A 13,995-nucleotide genomic window follows, 5' to 3' on the forward strand; every position below is an offset into this window, starting at 1 on the left:
ATTACTAAATTACTCGCTACTAGACTAAATTACTGGACGTGTCTGAATCAGCCTTTAGCGCCGATCAGGACGAATTCCACTTACGCCCAAATCGCCCGCAGTGCCCGTGGTTTTCGTTTAAAAATTTATGAAAATCTCCTGAAATATGGAAGAGAAATCTGTGAAAGGGTCATTATCGGAAAATACAAGTCTTTAAATATAAATTACGACTCGAAAACAGGAACATATGATTTATGATATTCATTTTACTATAAGAACGGAAAATTCCTACGATCGTGGGCGCGGGCGATTTGGGCGTAAGTGGAATTCGCCCTGACGAGCGATGCGGCGTCGTGCGATATGCCAATACTACGGCAAAAAATTGAGTCGCGTGTAAATCTCTCTATATACATATGAGTATGTACCGGTGTGAGATCGCAACGAGCGACGCCGCATCGCTCGTCTGAATCGGGCCTCATTGTCAGTTTTATGCATTCCCAAGTGAATTCGAATTTCCCGCCATTCGACTGATAATGGCGGATTTATGTACCGTCACCAACCGTCACCATTTCAGGTTGACAAGTGCAGTTGGAGTGTTCACAAACGTTACTATGGATAGAATAATCAAAGGTATAATGCAATATAGAAGATGCCATAGAGAAGGAATGGTGAAACAGTTTCAAAAAGTTCGAGATCATCCTGAGGTACGAAAAGATTGTAATGTTCAATTCTTTCTTGTTAAGTTGTCACATACTATTTCTTGGTAACATAACATTAGCCTTAAAAATCATAGTTATCGTTTCTACTAAGAGAAATCGTGATTACCATTTTTGCCAACAATCGCGCGCAAAATTTAATACAAATATGTAAACAAATCTAATAAAAATAAATATCAATTGTGTGGATTGAAATACTTGTAGAATAACGCATTTTCACAACAGATCAAGTGTCTTACGATAGTGCCCTAATAGTTTGTCCTTGAACCAGGGAATGGCTGATAACGGGAGTCAAATATTTGTACACGTGCATTCAAAACGCTCGTGAAAGCGCGAGTTGATAATTATGCCTTGTTGGGTGTATTGATTAATCAGGAATAATTTAAGATATTAAACAAAATCAGACTCAACATTCGAACGAAAGATTTTCAAAACTTACGTTATGTTCGTTACGGTTTAAATGCTTTTAAATAGAATTCAAAGTATTTTACTACATCTGAAACGAGCAACTTGTGATCGATATTCACAAACGTTTTTTACTGTTTCGTGCGACTGATTATTATGCAGAATGTCTGTGCCGTTTTCACTTTTTCTTTTTTATAATAACACGTGGAGGTTATGTATACGTTTATGTTCAGTGTTGACGTTTTGTAATAAAGTTGCACCTGAAATAAAATCTGTGTTTAAAAAATTCATTAGCGAAGTGTGATTTAAAAGATTGAAACGTTGACACTATGGAAATATATATTGAAGTATTTCGCGCCGCATCTGTTACCGAAATTTGCTTATAATTACATTTTACAGAAATTGCTATATCTGAAAATGCACTCGATATCTTGGTATGAAATATTAATTGAAGACTTGCAACATTTTGAGCTCCGATTACGTCAAATGTTAATATCCGTTTTATTTTTACTAGTAAAAGTATCGAAAAAAACTCGTAATTTTACGTGACCGGCAGTTAAGCGAGAATATGGAAAATCGTATTTTTACTGGACCGGCGCAAAACGTGTTAACAATTACTGCCGTAATTGACTTGTGTCGTTACTCTTACCACAGCCAAAGGCAGTATTCTTTACCTGCATGGACTCCCGGATGATCCCAACTAGATTTACGGAAACGAACGTTGGAGATATGTTTGTCGGTACGAGACTTCACTATGACATTATTCAATTGGACGTGAAGTTGGCTTTTTTGGCATTCTCATGTGGCAGCACATTTCACTGTTTTCACGCCGAACCTAAATACGGGCGCTTCTTAAAAGCAGCCTTTCTCAAATAAATACCGCCGGGCGTAATACGATTCTGACGAAATTTGACGGAGAGAATTTAGGGGCCGAATGATGATATTCTCGAAAATATATGATATTAATCACTGAACAACTGTTTATATGTAAATGATATATTGAAAATGTTTGCAAAATAGTCTATTGCGTGGCAGCGAAGAGAGTCGAAGTTTGAATCTTGCCAATGCAAAAAAATACTCGCTCAACGTTTTTGTTTCAAATATTTCAATTTTATACAACTTTATTTTACAAATATTGTAACTCTTTTACGTAAACGTTCGCTCACAAATACGTAACAAATGTATGTAAGTGGTGCTCCTAATTTCGCCTATCCAAATTCAAATCGTTCTCAATTGAAGGGTAATTGATATTTATGTTTCTGATTAGTCTCAGATAAAAAAGAAATTGTTTGTGTTTCATGTACGGCAGGTTAGAAGTGTTGAAATCTAAATTTTCAATCGCGACTACAAAAAAGGAAGACAAGCAAAAATCGGGATCTTGGAAAAGTCCACATAACACACTCCTATCTGAGAAATATTGATTAATTAATTTATTTATGGGCTTTCTTGCCAAATATTTTTTTGGGGATTATGTTTAAAAAATGTCTTTATTATAAAAGTAAAGCAATATAATTTCATAATATTTATATTATTTTTTTAGACAATCGCCTTTACATGCCGGGCAAACGAAGGTCAGTTCTGTAGCTCCGCAAATTTCGTGTCCCCATTTGTAGCAAATACCACACTGAAATCACTCACTTGATGCCTAGGCTGTATTGAGTACACGCTGGTCAAGACACAAAAAAAAACTGTTTCCGTTAATAAAAATGTTGAAACCGATTAAATTGCTCAAGCATGTCAGTAATTAAATACTCCCAGTAAATATGCATGCATTCATAGACTTCTTAAACTTACCTTCTCCCAATGTGATGTAAAGTTATCACGGTTGAATAAATTTGTAAACTATCAAGAATCGCTAAAATACTTCTACTCTAGGACATTGCTCAAGTTACGGTGCAGCGTAGTATGTATATGTATCTCTACACATGCTTGCTTATTAATTCAGTTCATTACTAACACATGTCAGCACTTACTACACGAGATATTACGAGTGGCGATATTAAGTGCACTTACCCTATACTTGCTACAATGTAGGTTGCACATTATAAACTTAACCATAGAACACAAACGTTAATCAATATTCTTCTAACACAAACGTTCGAAAAATTTACTACTCCATCCGGCTTTTTATTTTTACGACACAATATTGTAAGTTTTATCTTTGCTTAATAGTTTTATGTTACAAACATACTATTTGAAACAATTAGTACCTATATACATATGACAAGCTTTGTCAGTCGTAAAAATGACGAGCCTTTATGTTTTAGGGTTAATATGAATTTTTCTTTACAATGAGTATATAATATAAATATACACGTGCATATTATATATAGCGAACAATTGTGTAAAATAAATACAATGTTTAAATAAAGGAGTATAAAATTTAAATTTGTGAAGCAAAAATTAGAGAAAGTATTTCGCGGTGACAGCATGCGAACCTCGGACTTCCCGCTGACGAAGAAGCAACCACCCTTTAACTTATATACGTATCAGTGATTATTAATAACTGTTTATAAAAAATGCACCTGTGGCACAAAATATTCATCATTCGATGCCTAGATTCAATCCTCTAAATTTCATGGAGATCTCTGGGGATGCTACACATATTGCAACATATGAGGGTGCCTCACATAAAGTGTTATAAGCTGATTTTTCGAAAATTGTTGGGGATAGCACAAAATTCATATTTTTATAGTTGAAAGTTTTCTGAGGCTCACTGTGCCACACAAACAGGTGGTTTCATTACCAGGTTAATTTTATTTATAGGGGTTACGGGTGACGATTCAAATATTTTTTAAATGAAATAGTGCAGTAAATCCTTGTTATGAGCCCGTTTCTACGCGTTTAAAGCCCGACGACTATCCCCACTATTTCTTGGAATCCTTCGGACGAGAGTGGGGGAACTTTCGCTCCTGTGTTTTCTCACTCGCGCCATTGGCCGCGCGGACTATTTAGTGTCCACAACGCGCTACGAGCCCGCCGCCGGCCCCGTTTGTCGGGCTCATAACGAGGATTTAATGTATACAGTATTTGTGTATTTTTAGTATCCAACGAGTAGAAGTAACAATTATGAAAATATCGTAAGCTGATTTTTTAGAAATTATTTGAGAGAACGGTGAAGATCTGTTTTTATATTCTGGAGCTCATTTAGGCCATTAAGCGCCATTGATGTCACTATATGTCTGATAAACTTTGAGTGGGGAATAATAACCCCATCAAAGTAGAAAACTTTATTGGAAGAAGTATAGGCGAGTCCTTAACAGTTTTCCAAAGAAGAGCTGCTAACGCTTTGTATAAGATAGGCGGCGTAATCAAATTTCTTATATCGATACATTGGTAACGGGGGTGGAAGGTGTTCAATTTGAGAATAGCCAATTTGGGGTACTGTTAGTCGCAGTGATCTTTTACAAAACGCTAAAATACCATCGATTTTATTCCCGTTTTATTTTTCAGTCAGGAACGCCGGCAACGTTGTTCCTCACTCTCAGCATTTCGTGGACGAGCTGACCATGTGCGAGCCGGCAGCTTTAGAGCTTGGCTGCGTAGTAAACGACATAAGGCATGTTATAGTTTGCGGGCACAGCGACTGCAAAGCCATGAATTTGTTGTACGCTCTGCGGGACGAGGAATTTGCGTCTAAAGTAAGCATCAGTGATCAACTTAATCCCCTACAGCATGAATCCGTTTGAAGCGCGATGAAAACGCTGTTGTTAATGCGAGCATAGCTTGCGATGCTTTAAAATTTTAAACTATGTATGAGTTACGACAATAAGTTGGTACAGAAGTGGGAGTCAGAGCGGCGTGCGTGCGCAGGTGCGAGGCAGGCTGCCTATCTCCAGGCGCTCAGGCATCTAAAAGCAGGCTCTCACTACGCCTCGGCTCATTTTATTCTTCCCATGCTTTTCTTATGTAGTTTGACAATTCGACTCACACTGCGCCTCGCCTCGGCGCGACTCTGAGCCACGGATTCTTGATTCTTGAGAATATTTTGAGGAAGAGAGGCGAGGCGAGGCGTAGTGGAGGCAATGCCACCGCACAGGAAGATGTTCTCTGAGCAACTGACCAAACACATAAAGCGAGGCAAGCTCAGATAAAGAAGAGACCTCGCGGGGAAGCCTCGCAAACTCGATACGCACCTTAACTTCAGGTACGGAAAAATTAGAGACGACGCGAGCCTAGGTGTGAGTGCTAAAAGAAGTTGCGACGAGGCGAGGCGTAGTGAGAGGTCTTTATTCTCAAAAGTCTGTAACTTCTTTATATGACGTCATATAGCAAAATGGAACTAAGAAAAAGTGTTTATTGTATAGTCCACTACAATACCCTACATTTATAACACGGTGATCCGGTTAAGTGTACTTTATTTTGATTCGTTTGTCGACTTCAGAGTAATATTTGGTTTGCAGGCAAATCGGAGGATATCACCATTAAGAGCGTGGCTGTGCGCACACGCTAGCAGCAGCTTGGCGAAGTTTCAGCAGCTCGAAGTCACCGGCTTCCATCAGCCGATACTCTTCCAAGCGGAGACGCCATTACGGAAGTTCGTGGCTTACATCGACCCCGAGGATAAATTTGCTATAGAGGACAAATTGTCACAAGTCAGTATAAGCATGAGAGCGAGATTAATTGAAATTTAACACGTTCACGGCTCCTGGCGCCTGACTCTAGGGACATTTTCAGCCCATTTTTTGTTCACTTTGATGGAAGCAGTTATTATTTTTATAAAAATCGTATATTTTAAGAAGTGTTCATTTTCAAAATACACGCTTTAGTAAGTACACACTTCTTATTCTCTAACTGTATCGCTTAAAAGACCTTATACGTGTATTGAGATTTTTGGTAGTACCTTTGATAGTATCTAGTTTATTATAGTTGCGTTTTTGACACTCTGTTTATGGGACTTTTTTACTCCATTTGATTGTCCAAAACGAATTTAAATAAATCATTATTTTCTGGGACATTGTAGATATATGCGATTATGTGTGATAATAATAACGTGTAATGAATATTAGTGGTAGAATTAATTAATGTACAATCTCGGATGTGTGAACGTGTGAATTCATTGATACGGTTTCTGTAACCAAGTTCATCTTGTCGAACACTCGATTAGGGTAATATTTACAACAGATCTATCCGCCAAGTGTAATTTATTTTCAACGTAGAAATATCGTTTTTAATTTCAGATTAATACTCTCCAGCAACTGCAAAACGTAGCTTCCTACGGGTTTCTAAAGAAACGTCTGGAAAGGCACGATCTACACATTCACGCGCTGTGGTTCGATATTTATACTGGCGACATTTATTACTTCAGTAGGGCGAACAAAAGATTCCTCGAAATAAACGAAACAAACGAACCGTTCTTGCTCGGGGAGATTAAGAAATATTATTCTTAAATGGTTTCGCTTATCAAAGGAGAAAATATCTCGTAACTTTAGGGATCAAGACTGAGCAAGATCAATTCCTCGAATTCGTCAAGAATGTTCGATCGTAGAGTAACTACGGGCTTAGATGTTCGTCCTATTGAAGACCACATAATGTACCTGGATGTGAAAGTAGTGAATTCTCTATCCCTTTTTTTTCATCGAGATTCATATTACAAACTTGTTTGCACAAAATAGACGACTACGGTGCTGTCAATAGTATTTATAATAAGTAGGTATGCTTGGCGTAGATTTATCTCGAGTAATACATGGTGTATAGCAGGGGTATTCCATTGTGTATCATATTGTTATTTATATACGAATTCTTGCGTGGCGTATGTTTGCAACAAATACTACGCGGGAGGAAATTATTTTTCCCTTCTAAACGAATGATAGAATAATAAGTGAAATATTATTTTTGGACGTATATAAATGGTATAATATTTTACATATTGTATATTGTATACAAAGTATATTTTTCACGATTTATATAACTCTGTATATACCCAGCTCTGTAACAGTACAAAATATATTTGTTGTTTCTCCGCTTGGGATCCTTGTCTCGATTCATTTAACGATTCAGCTGGCTTTCCACCGATTTGGATCGGTATACTTTGCGCGTGAATCGCGCAAAATTCAAGCCGAGAAACAAGAGGCGGAGGACGTACCGTACTGACGGATGGACGGTTTCGTGGCCAGGTGAACTAGAGCATGCCACTCCCGAAAGAGAAAGCAAAACAACGAACCAAGGTGTAGAATTAGGATGATGATAAGTACGGTATTGGACGTTCGAGTCAATTTATTGACGCAACATACTACAGGTATTCGCACCTGTTGCAAAATATTTTTATATTATCTATTTCCAAGATATTGTCCTTTAAATTAAAATAAAATCAACGGCGGATTTATTCCCGCAAGTCCGCTGGTCTCCTTGAGTCTAACCGACTTGAAATGATTTTTATTCGCAGGTACAAAAACAGGAATTTCAGAAAATGGAAATATAATAACAAGACAAACTCAGGAAATTTTAGAACAGCCTTTCCATCAGTTTTGTATATGCAGTAACAGCGAATAGAAATAATTTTTAAGCAAACAGGCTTTAATAAATAATCGCCAATTATTTTATAATGTAGGAGAAATTGAACAAAAAATCAATTTTTGTTTCCACTTTTTTAGAGTTTACTATTTTAAGAAATAAGTAGTTCAACAGTTCTTCGGCTGTGAGGCGGCCATTTTTCCCCACAATCGGTTCTCTTGAATATGTCCTCGGAAATACTCGGTAACTATTTATCCAATAGATTTGATTTTTTATCTTTATGTTCATAATAACATTCTCTAGATTTGCACTCTCGGATTTTTTTATTCCTCCATGATTTTTCGAAAATCCTTTCGAAGGGAAAGGATTTCTATTTGCGCGTATCTTATTACTCTTCTTTCTTCAAAAGCATGCTAACTTTTTAACAAATCAACAGTATAAAAAATTAATAAAATTCGAATTTTGTGTATTTCTCACCATGTTTACCAAAATGACATGTCCAAGGATAACACAGCACATCAAAGCGTACGTTAGATTGAAATTCTCATATTGCGTACATTCATCAAACCTTATATTCTCACAAAAATTGTTTAAAAACGGATACTTTTAACACTTCAGCTTAAAACGTTAAAAGAAACTTACGAGGGCTAAGTAGGCAGTCAAATCGCTCGAAGATGAAGTACTCTTTTTGCAAATTAATCCCAAAGAGATGAATACAAATTGTGACTAGTACGTTTCGGTAATGTTTATTAATACTATAAACTGTAAAAAAAATTATTTGATAATATATACATGTAGATGGCGCTGCTACAGTCGTCTGAGGTGTAGCCATTTTTTCTGCGGTTTTGCCCAGATTGTGAAAAAACCGAGGTTAGGATGGACTTGAAATTTTTACAGCATGTTCAAAATATACTCCCTTTTGAAGTGTACCTCAGCACAAAGTGTAAAAGCAATTTGAGATAATAAAACAGCCCTCTGTGCACTCTGAAAATCGAAATTTATTAGACAAATCGCCTTCTCCTAATCGCTATTTTAATAATTTTGGTTCAATTCTTTTTTCAGGGGTCTGAAAAAGACTGAAAAAGGTTTTTTCTCAAAATTTTCAGATTCTCTTTTCCCCTCCAACATTACAGGTTCTAAAATCTAGGAGAAACATATTCCAACGAAACCGTTGTGTCTTTATTTTTAAGCTGAATATCAAGGCAAGACCAAAGACACTTTTTCTGAGCCACTGTATAATGAACCTCGTGTGGCGCCATTCGTAAAACAGATATGTAAGCAAAAAAAATTTATTTTACTATACGCGATAGTAATAAACATTGTGTAAAAGGAAAAGTCCGTGCTTGCTTTCGTGTTCCTGTAATTAATTCGCAAAAAAGTACTTGATTTTCGAGCGATTTCACTTCGGACACCCCTTAAAAATTGCGCGCATCAGGATCTACATCCTGTATAGTCTATCAACAAACAGCTGCGCAAGTACGTACATACTCGTGTTTGCTGCTAGTACCTTTACGAAGCAGCCAGGCATCCCCAGATCCCGTAGCTATGCGCGAAAAACGGTTCGAGTAGCTCGCGCTTTTCAGTGTGTTTCGCGGTAAAAGTGAAGAGGACTCGCTTCTCTTTTCTAGGCGAATCGTTGAGTTGGGCCGGTTAGGCCGGTCTAAGGACTGTGACGAGCGCTGTGTACAGCATGGTCGCCGCGAACCGGAAGGCGCGGGATCAAACAATCTACTTTGGTCTCGGGAGACATACCGTGCGTCCTTCTTCTCCTTTCCGTTGGTATCTCGTACCTCGGACCCCGCGAGTCATGGTGGCACACTGGCCTGGATTACTCCCCGGTATCTATGACGGTGGGACTGAGTGCGCGCTTCAAATACACCATGGGATGTACGCGCGTACATTAAAAAGTAAAATCGTGCAAACTCTTCTCCTACCAACGGGAGCGAGAAGTTTTTGTCGAGCTAACAGTGCTTGGTTCCACCGACGAACGTTATTTTAAATAAGTTTATAGAAATAAGAAATAAGTTTTCAAGTAATTTTGTTATCTGCTTATTGTTAGCTAAATGTTCTGCGAAACCTTTATCGTCTTTTAGGATAATTAAACACCCGCGCATCTCAGACTCCTCAAATACTTCAGTTTGTAATGGTCCCTTTTGTTCCAAGCTCTTTGTACTTCCAATGAATTTTCGACAAGTATGGGAGGCTCTAGTTTTATGTTTCTTTTAACGATTTACCATTGAATGGTGCCTTTCTTATTTACAAATAGACAGAAGTAGTTAATATGAAGTCTTACCGCACGCAACAGCTACTGTATGCTTTTATTTCAAACTCTTTCAATTTCGTTCAAAGTTATTCGTAACGAATAATTTGAACAAATTGAAACATATTCTGAGGTTTGTAAGCTCCAAGAAGTGTTTTTATGTTTACGCGAATAAAATCAAGCTTATCATACAGCGGTGTAAGAGAAACCCAAGATTCTTATCTATGAACCTACGTCGTGCACATTTCTGCGGTTAATAAAATCACTGTGCCACGTGGAAAAGGAAGCTATTTTTTATTACACTGTACGAACGCACTAAAAATGCATTCTTCAAAGAGTCAAACAACACTGAAATCATCGCAAAATATTAATATAACAAAATATTAATACGACACTGTTTTGTCGTTGTCAAGATTTATCAAGATCTAAAAATGAACACATTGACATCAATTTTTCATGGTTTATTCTAAGATATATTGTTTAAGTAGGATCGTGATCTTTTCTTATTTTATGCTCTGTTCCCAGTTTATATTAAAAAAAAAAAAAAATGTTGAAAAATTTTATGTGAAAAATGAAAGTTTCATATTTCCGTGGTAGCTATTTTGTTGTAAATTATTGTTTCGCAATATGCACGTACAAAATGATTTCTTCTCGTACGGATCTCGTCCTCACACTCCGAAGAATGCATGTTTATTACATTAACGAACGACAGTAAAGAAAATATTGTCTACCAAACAAAGAAATAAAACGCACAGTTGACTTTATCTTCCGAGCCAAACACAGTGTTGGTTACCTCTCCAAATGCTTCTTTACTTTTCCCAGACCGCTGGCAACTTTTGTCCGACTAAACGGAGCTTTCCAGAATCAAAGATAGAAAGTTAAACATGGCCAGCAGGGAAGAAGTACCCACAAGGAAACGTTCCCAAATCGAGAATTCTGATTGTAATGCCACTCGCTGTGAATATAGACCACGTTGAAGCATGCAAGTGACATTTTTTCTGGAGAAATTCACTCTGAAAGGGTGAAATCAACCCTCAAAGTCATAGTGCTTTTTCGTTTTCTTAAATATAACTGTATGTTTCTTTCGATAGTTTAATAGAGTATAAAAAACTGAACAGTTCTTATACTTAAAGTTTTGTTCTACTTCGCACCGGTGCAAAGTTATAATTAAAAAAACGAAAAACCGCGATAACTTTAAGGGGTGATTGCACCCCTTCAGAGTGAGATTCCGCAGGAAGAAAATTGCTCTTTGCATACTACAATATGCTCTACACGCACACGAAGGTTCATTGAAATCAGAATTTTCGGATTGACAGAATTTTTGGATTGACCGTTTCCTTTGTCAGTTTGACCATAAGAAGTGTTCCCTCCCTGTCGAGCACCTGTACGGAATTACCCAGGACGGAATCGCAACAGGCGTTTTAAAGCGTGCACACGCCGACGAGCTTCCGTGAACGATGTCACCCTTAAATTAGATTCGGTTGCGAAATTCGGGTACACGGTAGCCCTCGAGTCCGTTTACCTGGCCCGCGGGGGACAATGTTGTTTACTGCACCGGATCGACAGACAATTTGCGCAGTTCTGTGGCCGGGCTAGGATAGCTAGAGCCACGGGGGGTGCTCCTCAGGTGAACCAGGAAGTCGAAAGAGAAGCTATCGGTCGTCTTTCAACCCTCTGTTCACCGCAATTCCACAACGCGCCGCTTCCGCGTCCGTTTTTGCCATTGTTCTGTAAATGGGCGGAACGAGTTTCACCGAAATATTGCCCGACAGTGGGCCTGTGAAAATCTCAAGGAACTGGGTAAAGGCCCAAATGTAAAGGGATGGCTCCATGATTAAATTTCTATGCTCTCCACGGAAACGAAATCGAACAATGCCTCTGCAATGCGAACTGGGAAAAATTTTATTAGTTCGTTAGTGATGGTACACCCTGAAGGCGGTGTTATTTCAAAAGTGTGGAATGAAACTTCTGCAAATGGGACCCTATTTTTTTTTAGGAAAAATGCCATTGTGCTGTGAATTATAAATTGGTAATGTAACATGTCTCATTAGAGACCACGTAGTACTTTCTTTTGCTTACAAGTAATATCCCGGCTGTTTTTTGGATTCCAAAAATCCCGGGATTTGATATAACTAATCCCGAGAATTTCGGGATTTTTTAAAAATGTGATTTACTTCATGAACACCTGAAAAATATAAAAATAAACAAAATAAATAAACATAGCCATTTCATAATAATAATAAGGATAATAATAATAATAATAATGATTTATTTAAATAATAATATTAAGTCGCATATAACTAGCTAAACTATATTTATTTTTAGAATGATATTCTCACTCCCGCTATTTCGAAATCGCGCGAGTCGCAAATCGCAACTTGTTTGACCACGTAAAGTCGAAACACTGTAGACATGTACATTAGGTGCTTTGCTGTTTCTTAGTTCGCATTTCCAAATATCCTCATAATGGTTTACTGATATTATCTACTTATTGAGAGTTTATTAATCTTTATCGATCTACTGTTTTTATTGTTAAAAATGATTTTAGCTTATGTTTCAGACTAATGATAGAAAGTAAGTTTGTTTGCGTTAAATGAAGATTTTAAACTTTAACACATAATAAATCATTTTAAGTACTGAAATTTTCTATTACCCAATTCCGGGGTTAGTCCCGGAATCCCGATACAGACTTTAAAAAATCCCGGGATAGTAAATAATGGCCGGGATTGTATTCCTCAATAATGGATTAAAAATATATTCGATAGAGGATGCCATAAATTAATTCATCTGACACAGTTGTGCATACAGTACCTATTTTCAAGAATCTCTATATTAACAAAGCTAAATTTCAAAACCGGACACGCAAAAACAACCCATTCGTATACAACTAAGTAGCCAAGGACCCGGCACCCATCTGTACTAATTGTAATGCTGTAATTACAGTGGAACACCTATTACTATTCTGTGCTAAATACAGAATGTATCGCGGCCGCCATAAGATCACCCCACCCCTGCAGGACAATTTCGACAAAGATAAGATAGACTACCTTATAGAATTCTTAAACGATCCAAATTATTAAAGAAAATACTATAATCTGATAAAATAGCTGACCCCCTCCCTACAGAAAAAAACTTACTGTAAGTAGCTGTCGCTAGTAACCAAGCAGTTGATGCGATTTTAAACTACTATTTAAACAAAGACAGCTAAATATCTGCGATTCTGTTCGTAAACAGAAACAAGCAAGACACTGCAACAGAATTTGTTAAATTATCTTAAAGCAACTGCCTCGCAATGACCACCCCCACCTTCTCGATATTTGTCTTTATAAGTCCCAAAGAAATGATTTGAACCTTCAGAATAATACAAAATCATGCTATTTTTCAGCAACAAAATTCTAAACTCGAAGTCGTGCCCGATATTATTAGACTCTCGAGTTCTTAACTTCGTAAAGACTGGTCGTTTGTTCCGTCCCGAACAGAAAAATATTCCTATTGCCATTTGGTCGATTTGCCGCGCATTCGATCAAACGATTTTCGCAGAAGGGATTGGATCATGCTCGTCGTACGAATTTACTTGGTAGGTTAATTAATTACGCGGCTAAGACGTCGTTAATTTTTCTACGGTCGACGGGCCTTCCTCGCCGCGAAGCACAGCGCTCGTGTAATACGGATTCGGAAAAATACACGAGCGTAACGAAGTAGTAATGCCATCGGGGGCTGTAGCGTGTTACGCTTCGACACACACCACTGGCCGTGCACTCTTTTTCTTCGACCGGTCTAAAACGAAAGAACAAAAAAAAAAAAGGAGATCGTGCGAAATCGTGACATCGTTACTGTCTCCCGCGCTTCGATTGTCAGCCGATACCAAAAATGCCAATCCGATCGAGAGCGCGTTTGACAAACCATTGCCCGATGCCGAAAGAAGCAAAGGACTCGCATGTTCCAGATGGCGCTGCCGGTTCCTTTTCTTATGATTCACTCGTGGACTAAATAGTTGAGTTCTTTTTTTTTTTTAAAGGATATCTAGCTTATGATGTGCGAAAACTGTGTTGAATGTTTGGTCTACTTGCGTTGATATTGTTACTGCGCAGAAGGCAATTTACTTTTTAACTGACCATCGCGAGGTCGAAGCCGGAACTAAACTTTCGAATCCTAAGAAAGAAGACGAATTTAAGGTCTCCT

At 37.8% G+C, this 13,995-nt stretch overlaps 2 protein-coding genes across 4 annotated transcripts in view; both read left to right on the forward strand.

Moving 5' to 3' along the window:
* Window positions 1-13,995, forward strand: part of LOC143366286 (annexin B9) — a 171,661-nt gene that overhangs the window by 50,578 nt on the left and 107,088 nt on the right. The gene's annotated exons all lie outside the window — the stretch shown is intronic.
* On the forward strand, window positions 547-7,071 carry Cahbeta (carbonic anhydrase beta). Of its 3 annotated transcripts, none has more exons than XM_076830548.1 (5): window positions 547-683; window positions 1,615-1,839; window positions 4,554-4,741; window positions 5,504-5,695; window positions 6,281-7,071. In XM_076830548.1, exons 2-5 carry the CDS (start codon window positions 1,779-1,781, stop codon window positions 6,488-6,490), a joined length of 651 nt encoding a protein of 216 aa, XP_076686663.1. In that variant the 5' UTR covers window positions 547-683; window positions 1,615-1,778; the 3' UTR covers window positions 6,491-7,071. The 3 variants fall into 3 exon arrangements, with proteins under 3 accessions (XP_076686663.1, XP_076686662.1, XP_076686664.1); XM_076830547.1 differs by having other exon boundaries at window positions 549-683; window positions 1,755-1,839; XM_076830549.1 differs by lacking the exon at window positions 547-683 and adding an exon at window positions 699-1,534.

Source organism: Andrena cerasifolii, chromosome 2 (genome assembly GCF_050908995.1).
Source record: "Andrena cerasifolii isolate SP2316 chromosome 2, iyAndCera1_principal, whole genome shotgun sequence".
Classification (NCBI taxonomy): Eukaryota; Metazoa; Arthropoda; class Insecta; order Hymenoptera; family Andrenidae; genus Andrena; species Andrena cerasifolii.

Bases quoted from the DNA above. Each gene is read 5' to 3' on its own strand.
- Cahbeta (XM_076830547.1), top strand. From the start codon at position 591: ATGGATAGAATAATCAAAGGTATAATGCAATATAGAAGATGCCATAGA. The intron at 684-1,754 runs GTACGAAAAGAT...CTCTTACCACAG, and splicing joins AAGTTCGAGATCATCCTGAG to CCAAAGGCAGTATTCTTTAC. The intron at 5,696-6,280 runs GTCAGTATAAGC...TTTTAATTTCAG, and splicing joins TAGAGGACAAATTGTCACAA to ATTAATACTCTCCAGCAACT.